We start from the raw sequence: 27,500 nt of genomic DNA, 5'->3' as shown, positions 1-27,500 counted from the left end.
GGAGGGGGCAGCGATAAGCAGAAGACCTGGGAGGAGAGAAAAAAGGGGGAAAGAAAAGAGTTTTTCTGCTCCTTTATCTGATACAGTAAATGTGTGTGTACTGCATGTGGGAGAGATTGGAGTCGCGGACTGTGAGGACGATTATGTGTTCAAAACTGCTTGTGAGAATGTCTGGCCTGTGTGCAGCGCGACTTCACAGGCTCACTAAAGCACTTTACATCATGCAGAGCGGCTGGAGAAACAACACTTGGCAGCAGCTCTGACAGTGAAGCCTAACCTTCAAATCTGTCATATTTTAAACCACACAACATCATACTTAAAACTGAGTTATGCTTAAGGAGGGCAGGGTGTTTCAGATATACCTTTCAATTCAATCAATTTTGAATGTTTTATTTTGCATCTTTTTTTCTGTTCCTCAACAAATGTCTACATATGTCTAAAGATTTTCATAGAAATACAGTGTCTTATGAAGGTTAGGGTCTTCAGCTGAGACGCAGTGTGGTAGATTTAAGCATCAGTTTAATGTCAGCAGCCCACATTGAACCAGTAACCTTTTGGTTGCTAGGTAACCCTCCTAACCAAACAGCTGATACGTGTCTGTTATTTATGGTTAAAGATGCAGGTACTGGAACGCATGCTATCAATGAAAGTTTAACCAGTGTCTCACCTGAATAAATACTGCATTCAGGTGTAAATGTGAGCTTCTTCAGGTGAAAATGCAATACTCCAGCATTTGAGGAGCGACTGCATGATGAAGTTGTGTTATCTGTTTTTTCTTTCCCTCACCAGCCTTAACCTACTGCTGCTCAGGTTTGTGATTTCTTCATGCATTTTCCCAGAGTGCCTGTTGACAGCGCCCAGAGAATGAGCCTGAACTTTGTGGGTTTTAAGCGTCAGTTTCATGTGTCACATGGACAGCAACAGTGATAACCACAGCGACAGCGTTTCCAGTCCAGAGAGATTTTGGTGGGATGCCGTGTTTTGTGACTACTGTAACATGTTGCTGAGGACTCTACTCTGCAAAGCTACAAAATGGTGGGTGCACAGAGAGGCCTTTGCTTTTCCCCTCTGAGCGTCTGACACCAAAACCTGATGTTTAATGTTGATCTTTTAAAGATCTTCTGCTATTAGAATCCACTGTAGCTGCTGGAGAAGTCTCAGCATGACATCATACCATCTGTACCGAGCCAGTTATCGATGACCAACAAGAAAGACCATCAAACAAGAAAGTGGACCCAGAAATGCAACCTACGTAGCCATCAGCTGTTTTCTATTGTATTTGTGTCAATGTTTTGGGGTTTTTTTTGTATTCACCAAACACTCACAGAGCATTCAAACTGGATTCACATGCAGTACCCACAGCCCATCCAAGCACTTGAAGGGAATAGAAAGCATTGCTCTTAGTTGGTTATGCATGTTGAAATTGCATATCTGCAGTTCCACTTTAACTTTCTGTAGTATGTTGATAACAGAGGCAGCGAAGAAGACGGTCAAAGATCAAAAGAAGGAAAAAAACATAAGAAATCCAAACTATTATTAAAACAACAAACACTAAACACTTGTTGTTCATACTTTTGTGTCCACGTCTGGTGGACGGTACATTTGGGAGCAGCTGTATAGTCCTCCAAAAACATCTTCTAAAAGCCCTTGAGCTTGCAGTCTGGCGACAGCATTATGTGGGTGAAAATGAGTCACAGGAAATAAGTGCATGTATGTACTTGAAAGTGTGTGTATGTGTGTGTGTTTGTGTGTGTGTGTGTAATGTGGGTAGGAGGTTAGTTGAGCACAGCAGATTGAAGCACTAACCAGAGCACTCAGATTTATTAAAAAGGGCTGGACCCAGTGCCTGTCTACCCCAAGACCCCTCCTCTCTCTCCATCCTCTATTGTTGTCACTTTACTTCTGTCTCCGTGCATACATAGCCCCCCCCCCACACACACACACACATCCTGCATGATATTACATTTTTTACTAAAAACCCTTCGCAGTCACCGCTGGTCCCTCAATAAGACAGGCTCAAGGAAAGGACGGGTCAGGGGGAGGAGGGAGAGGAGGGATGTGGTATTCCTGAGGTAAATGGGGACCCACCCCTCCTACCCTCTCCTTCTCACACGCCCCCTACTCTCTCCCTCACCTTCATTATCATAACTCCTGTCCACTGAATTAAATTGGGGGATCTAAATCTCTCCTCTTCCCCCGAAAACAGTGCTGACCACCAGCCAAGGGGATGGCTGGGGTGGAGAGAGGAGACAAAAGAGGTGCAATCCAATCTAACTAACCCCACTTTTGTCATCCGACTTTATTAGCTAAATGTATCAGCGGCTGGGAGAAACATATTGTTGGCTGCAGGGATTCATGCTGCTCAGGAACATGTGCACACACAGTTGCAGACATGCAAAAAGGCTGCACAAAGGACACGCGTTGGCTCTCTGTGTGTGGCTTATTCAATACAAACTATGTTGGCGGGCATAAAACGTCCCGGCGGCACAGCAAACGGCGAGATTACATTACAGTGGGCTCACATAAACATGCAAACACTCAGAGAGAACAGTGAACTCGGCCACACATACACACACAGGCACGAGAATATACACATTCACAAACACACACCCTTCTACTTATCCTCGGCCTTGTCATTTTAATCTCTATGAAAAAGTCCTAAAGCTTTGAGACTGCAGAAGTGCGCATCAAGACGAGCTTACTCGCGCTTACACTGAAAGGTTGTGCGTGAGATCACACACTGGCTTCATTATGTCAGAGACCTGTGAAGGAGGACAGGAGCCTTTCCTAAGCCCTGTTCTCTCTATTCATGCAAGCAGGGGAACAAGATCACTGCCTTCAGGTTGGCACAAAAGACCAGCACTTCTGTATTACACACACCAGCAGCAGGCAGCGGCACACATTGGATAATCACACACACCTGCTGGAGATTACACACACACACACACAAAACTACAGTGTGACCTTCTATACACCCATGAGCATACACAGAATACAGCATCACTTGTTCTTTTAACATCTGATATACTGTGCTTGGCAATTTCTGACTTCTAAAAAAGTGACGGCGAAATACTTAAAAAATATCAAATACGAGTACAAATACAAATTTAACATGTGAAATTGTGCTTCAATGCAGGACTGAAATTTATTTCCCCTTGCCTGAGGGATATTTTGTCCTGACAGCAGAATGTTTCAAAAACAGATGTTTATGGTGTTCAGACTGCTCTCGGACCTAAAGATTATACACCAGTCCAGTTCTGGGCCTGGGATTAAGAGGATAAGATTGATATAATTTTTTTTTTGCCATAACACTGAAGTTTAAATCGTTAATTCTGAGGGTACGTATGGTCAAGTGATATCTCCACTCCACAGTCACTACATACACACACAGTTTATACAAAGACAAGCAATAAAAAACAAAAAAACCAACAGGTGCTACGAAACCTCACAAAAAAGGAACACTTGTTTACCCTGACACACACATGCTCTGATTCATGTGTAGTGTGAAACCTAATTATTCTGCATCATTAGAAGGTGAGCAGCAGCCCTGACCTCAGATCAGCCGCTAATCAGTTGAACAGCCTTCAGGCCTTTCTCATTCTCTCCCACCTTCAGATTTTCTTTTCTTTCTGCCTTCCCTTCTTCCAGCTAACACACCCAATGGCACGCCGGGCCAAAGCAGGGAATTTGAGTGATGGAGGGAAAGAAAGGAGGTATGGAGAGGAGCGTGAAGAGAAGGAATGTGAGCTATGTGCCAAATGAATGGGCACGAGATTCTTGATGGCATTTATGTGCACTGAGGAGAAAGTCTATTGATGGACACCATGTCAGACAAAGGGGCAGCACAAACTGAGTGCATTCGATTAGGGCTGTGCATTGGTGTTAAAACCAAAAAAGGTCCCCTGCTGTGCCCAGGAGTCATTATTTAGCAAGAGTGTAAAATAGTCACTGGCCTGTATATACACACAAGAACTGAGCCATCAGGGAAACACCAATTTTCACATGCACGGGCGCGCACACACACACACACAGAACAGTGAGTGCCTCATGTTTACACACAGATATATCTGAGATGTTCTGACAAACAGCCACAAACACACTAACACACACACTTACATATGACTGGCGATTACAAACTCAAAGAGAGCGAGACACATGTCAAATATAGCCTGAGCACAACCAATTTAGTCCCTAATGGTCTTTGTGACCATCGAGAGTGTAAGACGCAGATGACTGTCCAATGGAGGGTGCATGTATGTGTGTCTGTCTTTATGTGGAGGAGGACGGTGTTTACCTGGGTTCCTTATATGTGTGTCTAATGGCCTATGAATGTTTCCACGGTAACAATGACAGTTTGAGCTGGTTGGATGGACCCACACACGGACAAGCAGCAGAGGGGAAGCAGAGTTCAAGTGACCATATTTGGCTGTGGGGGATTTTTATTTCATATCTGCACAGCAGGAAGCATCCATGGTGTGAAATGACTCTTATCATCTACATGAAACAAAGACAAAAGGTCTGCATGTGTGTTTGTGCATGTGTGTTCACTGCTGAATACACAGGTTTGTGCATGTGTGAAATTAATGTGCAGTGCATGTGTGTGAAGGATGGATAACATATAGGACTCTTTAGCTCTTGTATATCAACAGTAACGGTGCACCAAGTTAAATATATGCTCTTAATCATAAGTAGCCTCATCACAGAAAGTTCATGCCTATGCGTCGTGTTTTCAATTTAAAACATACAAAAAGTCCAGTCTTCCTGTTACAGGGGCAGCTCCTAAACTCACGGCTTTGTCCAATCATCTCAGAGCTCTTACCTTCTCTTTAAGAAACTAACATCTCTGTCTGCTCGTCTCTGTACACGAGACTGCCTGTATCCATGACAATGGCTGTTCCACTTCATTTGTCACTGGCTAGCTAGCTTGATGTAATCGATGGCAGCACGAACATTTGCTAAAAGTATGACACTGGAACGTTCTCCAGTGACTGCGTGCAGTACATAGGTGAGGCACATAATCACACAGTGTACCTGCCAAAAGAGTGTGCATGTTTGTGTGAAGGTAGTGACGCGTGAAACCTGGTTTGACAGCGAGACCAGTCAGTGTGCATGTATGTGTGTGCATGAGGTGTAAATACATTAATATGTGCATGCATGTGTTTCAGGCAACAACTACAGAGCAGATACATCCTCAGATAGAGACTGTGTGTGTATGTGTGTGTGTGCAGAGCCCAGGGTGGGGGTGAGGCGGCTTAACGCAATAAAGCATGTTGTATTGACATCTGTGTTGTGTCTATTGATTCCCCATTATGGAGCTAACAAACCCGCCTGGACGCTTTGTCATTCGCAATCACGTTAGCACCGGGACTCACTGACAATGCTGCCCCTTTTAAAATCTGATCCATGCACACACGCGTGTACACACACACACACACGCAGTGGCAGAAGCATGCACACACTTCCCCGAATTCCTACACATCCACGGCAATCATTCACATCACCACACACACCTAGTTCACCCACACACACATCAGAACCACAAATTCTCATCCACACATGTGAACTTTTCACACACACACACACACACTAATGGGGTGGCAGGAGAGTAGTCAATGCCGGCTAATCAATAGTGGTGGAAGGTTAAAACCACTCACACAATGGGCAGCTATGAACGACTTGTGGTTTCCAGATAAACCACACATGCCAGACAGATCCATAACTGACCTCAACATGCAATTATTGAATCATTTACCTGTCTGCCTGCTCACACACAGGACTGGCAGCTTCACACACACACCCACACACCAAATTCCTGCTGTCTCTTCTACGCTTACTTTCCGACATATGCACATATACACGCTCAAAAGTACACACTGATACAACTCTGTACATTATGCACAAACACAAGAAATGCTGCTCCAACCTGAACAAGTTCTTGACCTTCCTTGCACAAACACCAATACTTGCTTAACGAGGCAAGTAAACAGGTTAGGGGGGAAAAAAAAAAAGGTGAGAACACTGCATGGATAGAGAAAACCGGGTACAACTGGAGGGCCTGAGGGCATGTCCCCTGGAAGAAAATGTTGTCAATTTCAACAATAACACACATCAATCTGGCCTAAACTGAAAGGAAAAGTGAAAGATTGGTTTTACTTTAATTTATTATTTACCCACACACCTTGTCAGCAGGCTAAATACAATAGGCATATAGAAATTGCTCAAAAGAGTAGCTCAAATAAATGAGGGGTCCTGCCTACCGCTCACTGACTGCACTGGGTTTACTTGAGAAATGTCACATAGTAGGCTCTTGATACTGATGAAAAAATGTGAGAGACAGTGACAGAGCATTTACCCATACGGCTAGTTTCGATGTTAAACTGACGCTGAGGATGTTCAAAAACATCCCGTTAAGCCTGTATTCGAGAATGGATGTGAAATATGTGCAATTTGCAATTGTGTCCTCTCTGACAGCTCCAATATAGCTAGCAAGATGATAATAAACACTCATACACAAGCACAAAACACAGACACACACAGCCAATTAATCCAGGCACAGGAGCCTTTGCTCAGGCCGAGTTTGTTGTGGCCCAGACACCACAACCCCCTCCCTACACACCACGAGGTGAAGATCCTGGGTGGGAGAGGAGGTAGTTATCGAGCAGCATGGAGCACCTTGTGTGTTTGTGTGTGGACGCTTGTGCTTTTTGTGCTTTGAACTGTACAATAAAAGTCTCTGCACTGCAGTTAAACAATAGAACAGCACACACCACACAGCCTTGGTGTTTACTTTATCTTCATCTTTTTGTGCTAATTTGGATTTAACAACCCAACCATTAGATTTGGCTGTTTGTTGTATTTTAAATGTTATCTACATGAAATGTAGACGTGTGTCACCACGGCTTTCCTCACCTCTGCAGAGGAGCAGAACAGAGTTGGACCAGAGAATAAAATCGGCACTGTACTGAATAACTACAACTCAGATAAGAGGCCTCTCAGTGTAAATAAAGCATCCCTCTCAAACCAGACACGTGCCCCCTCCCGGTGAATCTGACAGCTCTCGGTTTTATATGGGCCACAGTGGCCCTGAAGGATTTTACAGCAGTGTACATAAAATAAAAGAGCATTTAGATTTCCTTTGTTGCGGTGCAGAGCAGGGACAGAGCGGCGGCAGCTACAGGTCCCCCTCCGCCCCGCCTGCCCTCTGAAAACCACACAGCAGAGCAGACCTTCTGGTCAAATCTCTGAGCTGCAAAAAAGCTTTGTGAATCTTTCTGGCAAACATGTGATAGTCAAAATGAACTAAGGAGCATCACTCTGTGCTCCTCAGGAGTGAATCTGTGCGGTTGCATGGAATAAGCATATTAATGACCAACAAACAAGAATGCCGTTGGACAATGGATGCAGCTTTTCCTCTCCTTTTTTAGAGTAGAGAAACTATGTGCTGTACACAAAGTGAGAAATTAAAACCTCAGATGATCACATTTGCGCCTTCCCAATTACAGCCATACTCGGAGCCAGCATTGCAGCTGAAAAGCTTGAATTTTAAAAATAACTCAAGCGTAAATGCTATTAAAGTTAACATAAATCTAGCGCATCTTCAAAAATAAGTGGGTCAAAATTATTTACTGTTGTCCTTTTATTATTCCTGAGATTTGATTTTTTAGTCAACTACAACAATATGCCAAAAAGTAAGAAAAACAGAACTTGGAATATCTTTATGTGGTGAAAGGCTTTAATTCACTAAACACATTTGAGATGTAAACCTAACGGGATTTCCTGCATATCTGTTGAGTTGATGAATCCACTGTCTGTAATAATGTACGCAGTCGTATGGTTTAATAATAGTTCAAACTTTGGTCAATCAGTTTTTTTCTCAAAGCCTTTCCATTTTTATGCATGGTGATAAGATTTCCATTAGTAGATGGAGCTTCTAAAACTGCATTTAGACTGTCGTAAGACATTAAAACATTAAAACTCAGACTAATGGACTTCCTTTAGTGTTTGCAGTTAAAACCATGATCTGATACATCGACTGAATGGCAGAAGACAGCCTGAGACAGTCTGTGTTCAGCCTGTCTTCAAATTAACAATTTATTTACGACAACGCACCAGCGATCAATTACAAGAAAATATAAAATGTGCAAATATCATTGATCTCTGAAAACAAACTCAATCCAGTGGCTGTTTAAAAGCGTTTCACTGCGGTGATGTGTCTTAGGCCCAGCTGAGCTGAGGCCAGCGGTCTCAACACTGTAGTGTTAAGGAGTCGAGCTCACAAGGAAAAAAAACCCCCATAAGCCCTCAGTTCAGATCCACTGTAAAACCGCTGTCTGCTAACGTCTGCTGTTTGAGTCCCCTCTCGCTCCTCCTCCACTCACCTCATCTTAGACTTTTGACACCCCGTCTTTGCTCACACTAAAAGCAAACACACCCACACACACACACACACACATACACACACACACACACACTCACAGGTGTAGGCAATCGTATAGATGCACACATGCACACCTTGGTCAAAGGCGCAGATCAGAGAGACACAGAGAATTGTGGGTAACAGACTTAGCTAAAGTGGCTTATGGGGCCCGGCCAAACCACACCAGGCAAATCCAATTCAACAACCTCCTCGTCCGTAGGGAACGAGAGAGTGGGAGACACACAGAGAAAGAAGGAGAGAGTGAGAGAAAGAGAGGAGAGTTTGCATTTTACTGAAAAGGCTTTCGTGTCAAGTGAATACTTCACAGAAATGAGAAAGAATGAGAAACAGAGGATTCGGAGTTTCTTTCTCTCCAGAGATTAAGGATGAAAGACGGAGAAGAGACAAGAAAAAAACTGAAGGGGAAATGAGGGATGAATGCCGGCCTTTGCTCTCCTACCAGGTTTATTTCTCTCATGTGCATTGGCTGCTGCTTATATATGTTTATATATATGCATATATATATATGTATGTATATATACATACATAAAAAAAGCAGACCGTAAATGCACTTTGACCATCTGACACGAGGAAAAAAACACGAAGAAGACAGAAGACTGGGGCTCACTCATACACTCATCATTTATTTTTAAACCATTAACTTTCTAATTTATTCATCCTCATATTCAGTCATATACTCATGCAGTCATTCTTAAAACTGTGAATGGTCCATTAAAATACTGATTCTCTTACCAAATCATTAATTTACTCCATGTGTTCAATCAGTGTTTATTCATTTTTCAACCATTAAACCTCCTTCATTCTTTCACTCTCAGTCACCGCTTCTTTCGCTGATTTTATTAATTCAATTCACTGACACTTTCACCTTCTCATTCACTTATTATTCATTTATGCACTCACTCATTCTGTTATTCATTCAATCATCCATTCACTCCCTCAGCCTCCACCTCTCCTTCCTCGTGTTCTCTCACTTTGTCTTTTACTTTAATTTCTTAAAGGACCGACAGAGAAATTGACCCACCCCCTAAACAGAAGCCAGTGGTTATATGTCGCCTGTCAAAGCCGCCAGGACCAGCTCTCATTAAAACCTCAACCGTTTTTTCTCCTCCTGACACCTACTTAAGGTGATAGCCTGAATTACCCCTTCACGGCTCGGCATACACACCTACCCCCCACATCTGTCATTTTAAATTTCCGCCTGGTTGGATTAAACCAGTGGGGACGGGGAAAGGGGAGCCGCTGGCTCTGTCACCCTCTGAGAAGCCCACTCAAACATGTGGACACACCTCAGCACACACACACACACACACACACACACACACACTTTACGCTGAAACACTGACTGACAAGTCGCACGCTCAAGTTTTTAAACTCTCACAGGTGGTGAGAAAAACTAACGCAGGTGAGTCGCAGTCAAGGTAAAGAAAAATCCAACGCGCTGACGGAAGAATGTTCACTTTAAATAAATTCTGTTTTGTGCTATAGTTAATTTGTGTTATCATTCAATGTTTGTTATGATGCAGAGCAAATACCACAGACAGGTGATAAGAGTCCCTTATGAACATTATGGGAGAAGGAAAAACACCACAACTGCAAGTCATCACACTGAAGCAATATTATAGTGATCGCAGGGTATTAAAGCCTATTAAAGCATGATATGGTTATTATAGTTAGTACTATTGATTAACAAACTGACAGCAAGGTCCTGTAGTGACAGGCCAATTATAGAATTCCAGTTTTATTACAGTAAATATAAAAGTGATGTATAAACAATACTTGTGTTTTAGTGAAAAATATAAACTTTATTTTGGCCATCTCCAGTGAAGCCAAACTTTCTCCCTCAGCCAACTTGACTGTGCTGACGTTTTCCCAATGTGGCCCCAGTCAGAGATCAATACGTTCTGATCGATAGATGACCATGAATATTCCCCCCTAACCTGACTGAGAAAGGAGAGGAGACGAGTGAGGAGAGGAGAGGAGAGGAGACAGATGGGATGGAGGCTGAGATGGATAGATTGCCCTGAATGAAAGAAGAAAAGATGAGGAGTGTGGCGCCTCTGTGACACTGTGATGGATGCTAATGAGCCATATATTCATGCATCCAATTTTGGGTGTGGATTTATAAGCAAGTAAGTATTTTAATTAAAATCTCTGCCTTTTTCATGATGAATTCAGCAAATTTCTTTTTGCAGAGGGGAAAGGTTGCAGTAGAGAAAAATACGCACCTTACTTTTATTTACTTAATTTTTGTCAGATAATTTAACTTTAAAAGCAGTTTGACTTTTCAAAATTCAAACAAAGCAGAATAAGGCAAATCATAAGAAACTCTTCAGTAATTTAGGACACCAGATTTGAATTTTACACAAATGAAACAATCCAAACACATTGGCAGATTTGTTTGCTTGAAGAAATTAGAGACTGTAGGACATTAAGGTGCACAAAGCCGCTGTAAAATAACTTTCAAACACGGAAAAATGCTTGCTGTGAGTTACGTTGTGTATGAAGTAAAATACAGAAAGGATCAAAGTCCTGTCATTTCTCTGATCTTTGTAAGTTTACTGCACCTTTAGTTAAATCTGAGATCAAACTTACGGTAGAAGATGACGTGTCCTGTAAATAATCAGAGGCAAATCTAGCGGTAAAGAAGTTCAAATGTGTTAAAGTTGGGACAATCACCGGGTTTTATTCTTTGTGTAGGTGCAGTGTGGGGATAACTTGAGCGGCGGGGAAGCGTCTTACCGGGGCTGGACCGCGGAGCCAGCGAGGACTTGAGTCTCCAGGCGCTGAAGTCGGACGCTGTTCTCTGAAAGACGAAGGGGACCGGCAGGGGGACAAACATGGTCCTCTGTCGACCTGGGGGTCGTTGTGATTTTTTTTATTTTAGTCTCACTTGTCTTCTTTTCTTATCCGTCGTCCTTCCGTCGTTCGTCGGCCTTTCTTCGTATGCTTTTCCAGGTTTGTGGACAGTCGTGTGTAAAGAAGCTTGGACGGATTGAGAAAAAAGGAGACTCAGTATTTGGCTTTTTCTTCCGTGGATAGACTTGACTTTGTCTCAGTGGATTCACATCTCCTGGTTTGTGTAGCTTTGGGATACAAGACGGATTATTACGGTCCCCTCACTTGTGTCTTCTCGGAGTCAACTAGTCCGGCACACACACATTACACACACACACATACACACACAGTGATGTGCAGGACGCGCAACGACGACTGTTCAGCTTTGGGACAAGATATAAAGCTACCAGAGGTTATCCATAGAGGCTAACGCGGGCGGAAGGTGACTGGACAGCGGACATCTGCTACCGCTGCACCTCTTGTGAATCTAGTGCAGTTGGCGCTCCTCTCTCAGCTGCTCTCCGCTGGATGTAACACAGACACAATTACACTCCATTTATTGTGTCCAGACAGCTGTGCGTAAAGACCGCAGTGGCTCTCTGTCTCTGTCTGTCCTCCTCGGCAGGATTTGCTTTGGTTTCGGTTTGGAAAAGAGAGATTTATCCCGCTGCACTGTCATGAAAAGTGGACAAACTGTATCCACCGGTGAATCCTCCGCGCAGAGAAACGGGGAAAACAGTCCGTGTAACACAGGAGTTGCTTCTTTTTGGTTCTCGTAAAGATTTGGTTAGTAGCTGGCTGGTCTTCTGGAGAATACATGCCCACAAAGCGACACAATAATAAAACGCAAAAGCATTATTTGGTAAAAGATGGAAATAATCAAATAATAAAGTAAGGCTACGCAGGCACCTCCTGTCTGACTTTCGCTCCTCCCTCTCCTCCCCTCGTTGTTTCTCTCTCGCTCTTTCTCTACCGCGGGTCTCTAATTAAAGCAAAATCAATAGATAAATAAATGAATAAATCCATATCAATAAGTACACCTGTCTCCTGCTTTGCTCCTCCACTGACGCACGAGCGAAAGCAGGAAAAAGAGGTGGGGAGAGCGATACACGCTTTTCTTTTTACGCTGTGGAGTCTTTTCTTTGGCTCTGCTCCGCCATCCGCCGGTGTGTGTGCCTCTCTCTCACTCTTCAGCCTGCCTCTGTGTGTATCCTACGTGTGTGTGTGTGTGTGTGTGTGTGCGTATCTGCGTCCCCTCAGTTTATTCTGGGAACCCCGGCGGTTTCGGTCCGACACCGCGCAGCCTGAACGCACTCTGGCACGGCGAAGCGCTCCGGCCAGGAAACAGACAGATTCCCCCCCCCACTTCCCTCCCCTCCTTACCGCTAGCCCCCTTTCTCCCTCACCCCCATCACCCCAGCACACAGGCATAAACACAACCCCACTTTCTCCGTCCGCTTTCTGCGACACACAGCTTTCTTGCATGAGTTGAAGTTACACACGGGGGCAACGAGATTGTCACACAAGCCGATCCAAAAGACAGCGTGTGTGTGTGTGTGTGTGAGCGCGTACGTGAAATCCATTTCATTAAAAATAATTTATTCTCAAAGAGTCTTGAATTAGGCCTACAGTATTTTAAAACATGCATCTCCTCTACACACACACACACACACACACACACACAATGGCCACTACAATCCCGCACAAGACGAGCACAGATCTTCTCAGCAAATTGATCTTCTGATTACTTCATTATAATGAAGCCAATAATCACATCATCGCCGGCCTCAGAAAAATCGATCTGCTGCTCACAATGTGCGGACATGAACTCAAAGGGGGAGAACCTTTGATGTATATTTCAGCAGGAGGATCTCTCTCCCTCTCCATCTCATATAAATGTGCGTGAGGGCCTACGCAAGGTCACCTGCAGCACTCGACTAATGTGTTTTTTTCCCCACGCAGAGGCGAATAATCAAAGCCCGCAGAGCCAAGGGTGTTAAATTAGTAATTATTTGAGCCTCGGTGAGGCTACGGATGTGTGTGCGTAAAATGTCAGTTGAGATGAATCTAAATTGCACGTTTTTCCTATTAAGTATCGGTGAGAATGTTTTACAGGAGCTGCCGCGGTGCCTCCCGGCCTTCCTCTGCTCTCCTCCCTTCTCTTCCACCCGGCTGTCAGACGCACCGGCCAGCCTGCGCCGCGCATTTACACTCAAGATTATCGCCAACATAGATTTTTTAAAATAGAAAAATCTATACGCTAAATATCGCAGTCAATAAAAGAAAATCGACCACGGCGCACACACGCCCCTCTCTCTCTCCCTCTCTGTACTCACTCCGAGCTGGGACCGAGCTGTTAATAAGTTATCGATCAATTATGGCCCTCATATATGTGGGAAGGCCTCGGGCTCTTTGCTGATGCTAATGTCTATGCAGGAAAGAGAAAGAAAACGTCAAATATAAACGAACTGCTGCGCGAATCAAACGCCCCCAGAAGCGTCCGGATCCACTGACTTCACAGCCGCAGTACTCACACTGTGTCTGTGATTATTGATACTACCAGAACCTGTAGCAGGCCAGCTGCAGCTGACGGTGTCACTTCTCTGATAAAACACGTCTGCTGCTGCTGCTATGATTACCACTATTTAGACTGCTGTAAGCGCCCTTACTAATGCAGACACGTCAGATAATGTGGTCTTACCGCTGCTAGTTTACCACAACTGTTACAACAAGGGAACAAATAACCCCCCCCTTCTCTAGTACTACTACTACTATTACTACCTTTGTGTTTATACAGCTCATATTACCATTACTGCAACTGGTAATGCCACAACCACCTTTCTAAGTTTGGGTTACTACTGCTTCCAGTATTGAGAGCAGTTTATGTTCTCCCTATACCTCCATCACTGCTAACACTGCAAGAAATACTTTGACTATTACCACTGTTGTGGTTTTTACTTCAACTACTAACCCACCTCTCTATTATTACTGCAACCACTTGCACAACTTAAATTTCTATTACACCAGCTAATAATAGTACTGTTATTGCCATTAATGCTGCTATCCCATCTATTATTATAATTGGTACTAATACTGTGACTACTACTGGTGCTATGGCCTCTACTTCAACTACTATGACTCTTTCAGTAATACTACAGCCACTTTTATAACTTCTAATATAACCACTAATTCCTATCATACGTGCTTGTTGTATACATAACAGTACCGTTAGTAATACTAATACTGTTATTTCCTACATTTCTGCCACTGCGTCCACTACTACCACCAGTACTGCTGCTGAGGTCTCCGTTGCTACGACTTCAGTACTTGTCCTTCGTCTTGAGTCTGTGTCCTACGATTCAGAGCGTTTCGGTTACCCGCAGCAGCTTTTGATGTCATCTATGCACGGACCCACGTCACATCACAAAGGAAGCCCCCCCACCCCCACCCCCACCCCATAAAAAAAGCCCACTCCCCATTGACAGATGACATCCGCGAGTCCACCAGGCGAGGGAGGGAGGAAAAAGACAAGGAGGAGGAGGAGGAGGAGGAGGACATATAAAGAAACGACCGGTTGTCCCTCAAGAGTCCCCCTCTCTCCAGTTGAGGGTGAGCGCAGAGGAGCCCCGATCCAAACTCCTTCCAGACAAAAGCAATTATTTCTTGTAGAATATAGTGTGTTTTGTGCGTCCATCGTGGAGGGGGGGGTGTAGATTTGAAGGAGAGGTGAAGAATATGGCGCACGGCGGGCCTCATCAATAGCAATATGTTCTTTTTCCCTTCTGTAATATCTATCCTTTTATAACTACCCTGCAACCTGCTGTGGTGGTTGCTTTGTCTGACATCGTGGGCTTATAGGCCATAGTGGACTTTTGATCAGTTACAGACATACACACACACATAGAAACACAAACACACACACACACACACACACACACAGACAGCAGTATAAAAGGATACCGAAATAGATTCTGTATCGTACCTTTCAAACCAAACCTGTTGTTTCTGCTTGCAGTCCTTAAACTAAATGGTTGGAGTATTTACAAAAGTATTCAAAAACAATGAAATTTAATTGAAATTTCTGCTCAAATTATTGAACTGCTTCAGCTGAGACAGGCTTCAAAAGTATAAAAGAAAAAAATGTTTATGCCAGTCAATTTTTCATAAAAGAAGATTATTTTTGAGATGGACGAGTGTTCTATCAATCTGAATCTGAATAAGTGAACTCAACCTTTTCAGTACAGGAAGTCTATTGCAGAATTATATCTTATTGTATTCTATCTGTCTGCTCTGGGTGCGTGTGTGTATGTGTGTGTGTGTGAGAGAGAGAGAGAGAGAGAGAGAGAAAGAGAAAGAGAAAGAGAGAGAGAGAGAGAGTTCATTGTTAAATGGCAGTGTCATGTTGACAAACGAGTTGGTTGAATTAAATTCTCCCTCATCAATAACAAGAGGGGAGCAATCAATACCAGCTTACAATTATATCACCACCTACCCCTCTGCTGCCGCTGTAACCAACCACACACACACACACACACACACACACACACAGATAGCACGAGAGAGGTAAGAATCATTACTTTGTTGTAACTTGGGGCTTAATAAATGCTAAAATACTTACTCTCTCTTACACACACGCATACACACACACACACACACACACAGAAGAATAAATTATTAGTTTGATGGTACAAGTACACACACCCCTTCAGATGGACACATTCATGTGACCCTAAACAATACACATACACACAGACACATTCTATATACACATTATTGTTGCGTGTGACGCTTTATCAACTTTCAGCATCCTTCTCTCTCTCTCCCTCTCTCTCTCTCTGTCCCTCTCATTCTCTATGTCTCTCTCCTTTTCCTCTTGCGGCCTGACTAAGTAATCAATGCTGACAGATTGTCAATAGGCCGGTCCGGGCCCTGCCAATACCTCTCCTACATATCCATTATTGGTCTTAATGCCGCGGAGGACAAACACAGAATAGAGTAAAACATGATGCTGTCGATACGCCACCTTGATATGATCATTGAGGCAGATCAATGCTCTTGCTTACAGCTCGTGAGCTCGCCTCGACCTCGAGCGCGCTGGAAATAACGGTTAGCGTGAAAATTGGTTTGTGAATAAGTTACTTCTCTCTGGATGTCTTATCTTCACAGGCCGAGGATTTTTTTCATGTATATTCTCTTTTTATTTCATACATAATTTTATTTCGACTTTGAAGATACTTTCTCCTCCCTGTTCATATTTCACCCGTGTTCTGCATCCTATTTCATCCCGGATTGGTTGTAATGGATTTAAGATGTAAAACGCAAGGCAGCACTGAGGTGCGGAAGGGGGGAGCGGGCGCAAGATCGCCTTTTTGCTGCCATTCCTGCTATCAGGTTCACACACAATCCTGTAGTCCACACACACACACACAGACTCAAGTGCTGGTACACGCACAGACACAAATTTATGTACATGCTTAGCAGCACACACATACAAGCAAACCGTAACATGCTAGAAAGCACGGAAACACCAAACCAAAACACTTATGCAAGATTATTCACGTACATGCAAACACACCGTAACGTGCATGAACGCACGAAAAGTACTCTCACACACAAACTCACACAAACACACACAGCCTCTGGTTCTCGTGCTCAGAGAGGTGCAAACAGCTTAGCTTAGCACAAATGCAGCATCAAGGCTCGAGGTAATGCCAATGACATGGATGGAGCTTTCCAGCCCGTGCAGCCTGGAGTGAGTGAGTGTGTTTGTGTGTGTTTGTGTGTGTGTGTGTGTGTGTGTGTGTGTTCATATGCGTGTTCGTTGCAGACGTGGGGGGAGATGAGAGCCTTAAACACTGAGAGGATCAGACCCAGCTCTCCTGGACACCATGGAATACGATCAAGAGGAAAGAGTGTGTGTGTGTGTGTGTGTGAACGTGTTTGAGTGCGTGTGTGTGTGTGTGTGTGTGTGTGAGTCTGTACAAGACTGATAGGAAGACGGCTGCAAAAAATAGTCCAAATACAAGCACTGAAGTCTTTCAAACGTTGTCTTTCACAAACATTTTGCACTGAAATGTCACACAGTTCTATCCATTATATTCTAAGTTTAAAAACTTTGAAGCCAAAGCCATTTATATTTTCCTGCAAACCTTTTTTTGAACATTAAAATATAGAGGGAATTCATTAAAAACTAAGCAGAAAAAGGCATCTGAACCCAAGTGCTCCTTATGTCAAAATGGTACTGATAAGTTGTGTATGTTGTATGTGAGGCAGTGAGAGATGAATGTATTGAAAAAAAGTCAATTAAATTACAAATGCGATATCCATCAAACACACACACACACACACACAGCATCTCTTCTGTAAGATGTGTATTTTATTCAACAAATCTTATAATCCCATTTGTTGGAATACATAAACACAACTGACTAAACTCTGATCACTTTTCTGTGTCTTTTTTCCTATACTTCCCTCCATCTTTCACTCACTCACACACACACACACACACACTGACAAACACACACACGTTAATGCTCAGCCTGCATGGTGTTCATGTAGAGAAAGAGGGAGACAGACACAGAGTGTGTATGTGGGTAGATTTAGAAGCGGGGATCAATGAGAAATGTAGAAATCAATGCACTTAGCAGTGGGAAATCAATGGGGCCTAATCGGGATGCCAATGGCACAAGTCAAAACAATTAAGAAGGAAGAAAAATGTTTAACAACCCCCCACCCCCCAACCCCAATGCTTACACAGAGGGCGAGGAGAGATGGGGGGAGCAAAGGGAGGAAAGAAAAAGAGAGGGCTGAAATAACCTGTAAAAACGATGGAGAAAACACACGCTGGATAAAGAGGAGGGAATCAAATTCAGAAGAAGACAAACACAATGAGACAAATGTGCAGTACAGATGTCATTCAAATATTAAATTGGTAACAAATTAATTCAACATTATGTCCCATGCGCCCTTCAGAGTGAGTGATGGGAGCTTGTGAGCAAGTGTAAAAGCTTATGAGTGGATTTAACCAATCAGTTAATTTCAAACTGTCTCACGAAGGATAGATGGCTGAAGATGATAAAAACATAGACCCTGCAGTTTTGGAATAAAAATTAGAATAACTTTGTCATTCATTCGTCCATTTTTTGCTGCACTTTCCAGCTGTGGTAATAAATCATAATCATTTATGTTAAATTGATCAGATTTAATTTTTTTTCCTCTGTGAATATATATGCCACAAACTAAAATCACTGTAACTGACAGCTGCTTTCTCTGAGAAGAATGAACAATACATATGTTTTCACAGGCACCTTTCAAGTCTACAGGTTTTTGATACTCAAAAGATTTCCCGAGGAGTATCGCTTTAAAGTACTGGTGGAGATATGAAAGGATGCGAAGGTATCGACAGTGGGGCAGAGCAGAGGGAGAGAGAGAGGCAGTTTTGTTAGATGCCTCCTACAACTCATAAAATCTGTCAATAAAAATATTTCACTCTTAAAAAAAATTGACTGATGGAGATGACACCACAACATGACACAAATATACCCAAAGGCACACAAGGAGAGAGACAGAAGTCAGATAGATAGCAAGAGGAGAGCCATAGAAATGTAGACAGATACTATCTGAAGGTATGGTAAGGCTGCATGCCATAGGACTGCGGTTGGGTTTCGTGAGTGTGTGCGTGTGTGTGTGTGTTATGGGGAGGTGGTGGTGGGGTTGATCCGGGGCCAATCAATAGCGGCAGGCTCTCTTACGACCCCTGAGTTCCTCCTGGCTTGGCCGGCAGGCTGGAAATCAATGGGCCGGGCCAATAACTCAGGATGGTGTGTGGATTAGTGAACTGTCAACTAATCAGAGAGTTACTGAATCTGACACCACAGCTATTAACCTATCGATATGACACTTGGCACTGACACACACTCACAGCCGTAGATATATATGTATTGATGAACACACACGCACACAGAAACATGGATGTGAAGGCCTGAAGTGCATGCACACGTGTGGAGCGACACACAAGTGCAGAATAGTTGTTGACACACACACACACTTCCTTTCTGGTGGATATGCAGTAGACATATGCACACTCATGCATAGACCTGGATAGTGTGTGTACAGACACACACAGCTGTAAGCACGAAAACGTACTGTTCTCGCACAGATTAATACTGATTAACTGTACACACAGACAAAAATGAACATTAAGAGCGAAGATAATGCTGCTGAACGGAAGAGACACAGACTTAACAGAACTTGTGATTTTTTGCAGAAAAGCACATTTGTCCAGCTTCTCAGTTCTTATTCTGGAATACGGTCACACTCGTACAAGAGCTTCATTTACACAGCACGGGCACTGATCCCTGTTCAGTAGTCGCAGTTCATTTAAGGATCATTTCAAACAAACAGCCATCATTCCGTTTTATTACCGTGCAGACGCCGCTGCTTTGACCTTTGGCCTCCACCCCGCTAACGGCTTTGAATGTCGGTGAACCTGAAATTTCAATGTGCGTCACTGTCCGAGACGTTGCACTTCATCTCGACGTGCCAATTGTGCTGCGAGTGTTGATGGTGACTCAGCCCTGTTCTCTGCATACTAAAAACATCATTAGTACAGAAATACATCTGTTTCTGCTTTGAGGTGAACAACCACTAATGTCATATTCAAAATGCTCTTTTGTTTCGCTCCCTTTTCTAACTAGCAGTTCCATGCACCAAAAATTTAATCCCTGAACATTTCCGTTGACATAAAAAGTGAGTAATCTCCATTCTCCTCTTAACAAGCAAGGCAAGATGAGTTTAGGCTTTACTCTGCAATACATCTCCGCTTTTATCCACAATTCATATCCAGACTCCTTGGTGCTTCTTTAACATGTAGACTCTCTGATCTTTTGATATTTTCATGTTCCTCTAGTGTGGAACTACAGGCTTATTCTGTGTCAAGGGTGCTGGTTCATTTTACATTATTCTCTTCTATTCTTCGCTCCTTTTCTACATTTTTGGGGGGAGCAAAAGGAGATTATTTTGGGGGGTAATTCCATTGAAACCGCTCTGAAATAACTTGACTTGGCATGTGCCTATACAAGGCTCTACAAAAGGCTCCGGGAATACTATTCAGTAATGGGCTAAAGCAAAAGAAGAAGCAGGACAAAAAGCTCGCGTGTGCGTGTGTGTGTGTGCGTGCGTGTGTGTGTGTGTGTGTGTGTGTGTGTGTGTGTGTGTGTTACAAGAGCAGCTGAAATGAGGGAGAAGAGAGAGAACGAAATCACCTGAGAGAAAATAAGACAGCTAGTGGGAGAGGAAAAAAGGATGAATGAGCAGCAGAAAACCCAGCAAAGAAAAGAAGATGCACTATAGTTTGGTATCCTATAAAAATAACAACATTTTACAAATCATTCATCATTCATTAAGTGATAGTACAGAAAAAAGTTTTATGTATAATCAACTTAACAAATGTCATAAATTTTCATTTAGTGTGACATAAAAGAGCAAGCAACTGAATCCTTATATTCTGTAATTTTAGTCTTTACACGTTTCAGTGTAATCTCACAGGCTAAAAGAAGGGAAGACACTACAAAACCACCAGTGCACTGAAGAGAAAAGGCGAGACACAAACAAATACAAAAAGAGGAAAAAAAAGAGAGGCAAAAAGACTCCAGAAGTCAGAGGAGGGGAAGAAGAGAAGGAGTTGGTTTGGGGGCAGGCAAGTTCATACTGCTGTCTAACGATAAGAGCTGCAGAAAGAAAGGCAGAGAGCGAGAGCAGGGCTGAAAGAAAGACGAATGGAGGCAGGTTACAGCATTACAGCCACCAAGAGAAAGGCAAGGGTGGAGGCGGGCGAGGAGGAGGAGGCGGGGGGGCTGTCTTTGGGCCTCCCACACACTCCGGATTAGGAAACATATGCAGTGGAGTAGCGAGGGATTAGGGGGTGAAGGAGAGCTGGAAGAGGGAAAAGAATGTTTTTTGGGTGAGGAGAGGAGGGGTGAAGGGGAGGGATGGAGCACACAAGTGCTCGGCCAGGCGTATTTCCAGCCCGCTTTCATCCTGCATCCCCTCCCCTACCGTCCTCCTCCACCCACTCACTCACCTTCATCTTTGAACCTCTGGGATGACGAGATTGGTGTGCAAGGACTCGGAGGGAGACGAGGGAGGAGGCCGCTTGCTGGCGCCATCCTTTGATTGTGGTTACTTGCTGCAAAGACAAGAAGCATATTGAGAAAACTGTTAGAATGAGTAAAACATCTTTGTGAAAACGTGTATGACATGTGGGACCGTTGGACACAACTTTTAAAATAGTACATAAACTTCACTCTGAGTATTTGGATCCTGAACTAAAACAGCAGACAGTAAATACAGCGCAGCATGCAGCACCACTCACTGAACGGATCATGTCAAAATAAGTAGAGATATAACTCACATCCTTCATTGGGTGTTTTGACTTAAAATACACTTAAAATAACATAGGCCAATTAAAAGACATTTGTTGTTCCTATTATATTTAATGTTGTTAATCTAAAATGTAAACTTTTATGTGCCCATCGGCCCCTGTTTGTGGATAATAAAGTTGACCACATTGAAACTCATTCAAATGTAAATACCAAATTCTTCTCTTTTTTCCCCCCACATGGCTTGTCAGACTCAAATATCAAACAAATCCTGTAAACCTACTGGGCTTCCTCTCTCTAAACACAACATTAGCATGCATGTAATCCTACTGTGCTGAATTATATTTGACAGTACCAATATTTGGACCTTTTATTAAACATCACTGTAAACTTATGAAGAATTCCAAATACATTTTAAAATTACTTTCACAAACGCTCTCAAAATAAAGATTTCAAGAATAAAATTTCAGGGAATCTCTGATATCCGTCTGAACGAGCACATCAGTCAAAAACATCTGAAACACGTTGAGGAACCTGCTGTAACTGACGGCAGTAGTGTGTGTGTGTGTGTGTGTGTGTGTGTGTGTGAGTGTGTGAGAGAGAGAGAGCTTGGTCTGCTCCACACAGGAGAGTATGTGTGTGTTGTAAGCCTGAATGTGTATTTCTGCGTGTGTCCGTGTGTGCCACAGGAGGTCACGAGACAAGGTCGGCTAAACTCAGCAGAAAAGCTGAGGAGAGGTGAAGGACTGGAGGAAGAGCGGAGCAAAAAGGAGAGGGAAGAAACATGCAAAAGAGAAGCGAGAGATGAGAGAAAAGTGAGAGTGAGAAGGAAGAAGAAAACCTGCAGTTGCATCTCTCTGTCATTGTTCTCTCTGGGCCAGTTTGTCCGGGGAAACTTTGCCTCTAATATTTCTACTTTTCTCATTTCATTCACGTTCTGTCTCTGTTTCCCATCACTCATCTTCAGTGGATTGTGATTACAACACCACATTTGGTGGAAAAAAAATGTAAATAAACACACACTTCAATAAGCTTTGCTGCCTTAAAATCATAAATATCTTAAAATCCTCCAACCTGCCGTCCTCAGTCAAACACCAGCTTTTATATTATATAACTGACACTATATTTCACTTGTGCTTTTCACCTCATTGTCCACCAAATTTCACCCTCGTTCTCTTCCACCCTGAACACCCTGCCTCTCTCTCTACACACACACACACACACACACACACACGCTCCTGGCCCTGAGGTCAACCTTTGGTGGATGAGGTCAGGCGTCTGGGATGAAGTTGACCTTTGACCTGAAGGGCACGGCTGCCTGCTTGCATCCTAACCAGCTGGACAACGAGCAATCCGTCCAATCATCTCCGTGTCTGTTTACATTCATGTGTGCGCACGCGAGTGTATATTTTTGTCTGTGTGCGTGTGTTTTCATGATGTGTGTGTGCTTCAGAGTCTGAAAATGCGTGTTCTAATGCCTGTGGTTGACTGTGTGAGCGTGTCTATACTGAGAAATTGGATTTACCGCCACAGTCTCAAAGGGGACGCGCCACGCTGCTTGTTACAGACGCAGAGTAACAGAACAATATTGATCAGGCCGGGGTCATCCATTGACGAATCCTATCTTTAGTCTTTCCCACAAATGCTCATCACTTCCTGTCTTCTTCCTTACTCGGGGTTAATATCTCATTAACTGCTATTATCTCCACACTGGTCACCACGGCAACAGCCAGCGGGACAAGAGCTGACAATTCCCTGTAGCCTGCATCCTGTGGATCAGACAGGCGATGACCAGATTATTGGAAATCAATCGAGGGGAGTTACTGTTTCCCTGACCTCCCAAGCTTCATTTCCACTATTTATTGAGGAATGCTGGTCAAACGTCGACTACTGTGAGGTTTACACAGATGTCAATACGTGCGCCGACGAGAATCTATATGCAGTGGGTATCATGATTGTGGTTAATTATTTTGAGGTTCATAAATCAGATGTTAGCTGGAAGCCATTTGATGTAAAACCAGAGGACTTAGTCACAATTGTACTAAGAAGATTATTTTTCTCCTGGGGTTGTTGTTTCTAGTTTGCTGATTGCACATTTTTTGCTACAGTAAAATGTCAAGCAGAAATTAAAAATATACTCACAGATTTTATCAGTTAATTTGGAATTAATTCATTTTAGAGTACCGAGCTACACAGGGATGACAGTGAACCACAGGGGGTAGGAGCAGGGGTACATGTGAGGGGCTTTTTTCCTTATCAGGCACTCTACAGTCCTGATCCTTATTTTCCACGGAGCAATAGAGGAAATATTATTTAACGGCCCACAGTTTGAGCTTAGCTACACAAATGTACTGTCACAGCACTTTGATGATTACACAACTCTTTCATTGTAAGTGGTTGATAAAAATCTGCTTCCCTTTTTGATTACATCATTTGTGTATTTAAGGTGCGATGGTTTAACTTAGGATGATCACTTAAAAAACTATACTAACAACCATAAAAAACAGGCCAGAGCAACCAATAATTATGGATAAATGATACAGTCATGGAAATGCAAGAGCAGCTTTTTGTTCTGAAGCCAAGCTTAAACTGTAAACAATATTTTCTCAACTGCTCAGCTTCAGGCTTCAGTGCCCTGCACTTGCTCACTTCTAACTAGCTAAACACACGGCAAATTAGGGGAATTAGCTATTCAGTTAGCTTTGTAAACAACTTAACAGAGTAAGTAATAGAACAAACATTTTTACATAACTATAATTTACCTGAGGTTGAGACAGGCTGAATGGATCAATGAAGCCAATGAAGCTTTGTTGGCGAGTTAAACGTCGACTGACCCACGAGTCCGTTACTTGCGTGGCTAACTGAAACCTAGCCATAGCCTAGCATAGATAACTTATTTCCGCTTTTGTTGTTGTTAAGAACACGTCCTTTCTGCTGCTTACACCTTGTGCAGTTTGACCGTTTGATAGCAGAGGACATGGTGCAACACTTTGGACTGTACTGCGGCCTTTACCTCTAAAATTAGCTGACGGGTAGGGGGTCTCACAGAAGCTAACGGCTAATTCCAATTAATTACGGCGTTGACCAAAATTCACCTTTCACGCTTCTGTGTCGCATAGCAACCACGCAGTTCTGTAAGTACACTGCTGCTCAGGGGGGGTGCCGTCTAATTAATGAAAACTAAAGGCTACAGCTAACATTTGAGATGACTGCGCTACAGCGTGTTCCCTTTGTTTACAGCACAACACGTTAAACCTCCGCGTCTCGCAGCTTCAGAACAAACAAACGGTTGTTACTGGGCCTACAGGCAACATACCCACAATTAAATATCCAGCACTCTTCGCCTGATGTTTGCAGGAAGCTGATGAGTTGCGGTAATGGCAGAGTGGCCGGCTGACCTTTGACCCAGGGGTCGGGCCGGCGGGGCCTGGCCCCGGGGCCCGCAGTGACAGGAGCTCCCCCTCCAAACTGATGAAAAGCCAATAGAGTCTGTAATAAAACCAAACGGCCGCCGTCACCAAATAATCACACAATCGCCTCAGAGGCAACGTTTTGCAGCGCAGGTTTCATGTGGGTAACAGTTTATTGGAGAATATTTATATTTGCACACATTCCTGCAGATTAGGACTGTGCTCATGTCTCATGAGCTGTGAATGGGGTTTGTAGTGTTTTCATAAAAGCTAATAAATAATTCACTTCATAGCAACATGTTTGCATGCGCCTCTCGTTTTTATTTTCTCTGAATATATTTTGTAGGCCTTAACAATATTTATTTGAGATCCAGAATTTCAAGAAGCTGCCTAACAACTTATAGGTCAAGTTTAAATATTAATTTCGATAATAAATTGCATGAAACGACAGGAAAAACGTTTATTTTTCGATCAGAAGGCTGTGGAAACTGTTTTATGCACCAGAGGACGCGCAGCCCTGCAGATATGAAATTGTTGTTATTATTCATCAGTTCAAATGAAAGTCAGACTGTTAGGGTTCAGATGGAAAATCGATCGATGACAAATGGACATTTGAAAGCGCTGGCAATTTTCAGACTCGGTGAGGACGTTTCGTTTCCAGAGGTGAGTCTTTAACTTGATTCCCAAAATAATATTAAAATCCACACAGTGAAGCCTAATGCATACTACTGAAATTCATTTTCATTTATGCAAAAAGCTGAATAGCTGAACTGAATAAATATATAAACATCACAGTCTGGGAGTGGTCGGCCCTACAACTTAGCTGATTGTCTTTTATAAAGCGATATCTTCTGATTTCTTTGAGTTAATTTATTCATACGTTTAATTTCGTTTACTATCACTTTGCTTCTTTTAATAACACCTTCTTCTGTGCGATTTTAAATATTTTGCAGTGACAAATAATCGAAATGTTTCTCGTTGTTCCGGCGCCTTGGCGACAGGCCATTTACATCCGATGCATAAATCCAAATTTTACTGAAATAAACGCAAATACGGGAAGATTGACTAGAAATCGTGTGTAATATTGCTGTTTGGTATTTATTCTAACTAATGAGAGCATAAATTTCACTTTCCACCGACTGTGCCTTATTTGCATATAAGCCAAAATATTTAAATTCAGGGAATAAACGGGAGGTTTGTTGCTTTTTGACAACATTTGACCGCATTTTTACATCCCAAACGAAAAATAATAAAATACTTCAAATAAGTGTTTGTGTAAAATATCGAGAACTTAAAATAAGAAAAACACGTACATTTAGAGAAAAAAAGGTCAACGCTGGTTTTTGTTTGATTTCTCCGGAGGCCTGAGAGAGCAGATGAAGGTGCAGCTTCTGGTTTGCCTGAAACACTGAAGATTTGCCCACCGACTGCAGGTCACACTGAAACCGTCCTGATGGGCTGAAGCGACTGCAGTGTTCCAGGTTAACACTTTAATTGTGTTAAAGTGTTTGGGAATAATTCTGGGTTGTTTCTGTCTCCCTTTCAGCCACTGACAGTTTGAATGATCCTGGTGGGCATTAAATTCTAACATTAAAAAACCTAAAGAACACACTGACCACAATATAAATATATTCAGATTATATTCTGACGTTTCAGTTGATTTAGGCCGCATTTTTGAAGCTGAGTTTAAATCGTAAAAGCTGATAAAAGAAACGTGTGCACACGGTGAAGTGTGCATGGCAATGAACTGATTACAGCTTGTGCAATTTATTGATCGGGAATTAGCTGTATTAGTGGGATCAATGGCTCATATGTCTCCATGACCATGCGGGGCTCAGATAGCAGATTTTGGACCGAGCGTGTTTACCCTGCGACTCAAGATCAGGGTGAAAATCCCATTTCACTCCGCGTGTGTGTGTGTGTGTGTGTGTGTGTGTGTGTGTGTGTGTGTGTGTGTGTGTGTGTGTGTGTGTGTGTGTGTGTGTGCGTGTGTGCGCGTCCCTGACCGATAGGATTTCCATTAATTTACCTGCAGCCTCGGAGTTTTGGGAGGAAAACCAAACATGTGTCACGGATGCATCTGAGTGTGCGGGATGAGCCTCAGAAGAAGAAGGAGGGGAGGAAGAGGGGGAGGAAGAGGGGGAGGAGGGAGGTGCTTTTGTTTGATGTCAATTGCTGTCAAGTGTGAGCACGTGTGGGTGTGTTTTAAAGAGATAGAGAAAGAAAAATCTGGATCATAAAACAAACTGATTGGAGGGCTCGTAAAAAAGAGAGAAAAATAAAGGAAGCAACATCTCGTTCTGGTGCAAGAAGAGAGAGAGGACATCACTCTCACATCTTTTCTCCCCCTCTCCGCCCCTCTCCGGCCGGCGGGGTGCTCCTCTCAAAGCGCACCCTTCCTCCTTTTAATTGATTTCTCATAATTAACTCAGTGTGTTC

General features: G+C 43.1%; 1 protein-coding gene across 1 annotated transcript in view; it reads right to left on the bottom strand.

The window, feature by feature from the left end:
* The window catches only part of LOC124074790 (POU domain, class 2, transcription factor 2), a 66,611-nt gene extending 41,490 nt beyond the window's left edge, over positions 1-25,121 (bottom strand). Inside the window, exons 1-2 of the mRNA XM_046418055.1 lie at positions 24,968-25,121; positions 21,354-21,458 (exon numbers count right to left, since the gene is read on the bottom strand). Coding sequence (XP_046274011.1) covers positions 21,354-21,438 — 85 coding nt within the window. The 5' untranslated portion in view covers positions 21,439-21,458; positions 24,968-25,121. The remainder of the gene's footprint in view (positions 1-21,353; positions 21,459-24,967) is intronic.
* Between the last annotated feature and the right edge of the window lie 2,379 nt (positions 25,122-27,500).

Source organism: Scatophagus argus, chromosome 17 (genome assembly GCF_020382885.2).
Source record: "Scatophagus argus isolate fScaArg1 chromosome 17, fScaArg1.pri, whole genome shotgun sequence".
NCBI lineage: Eukaryota > Metazoa > Chordata > Actinopteri > Scatophagidae > Scatophagus > Scatophagus argus.
The sequence above is the reverse complement of the archived record's forward strand: the minus strand, read 5'-3'. Positions and strand labels throughout refer to the sequence as shown.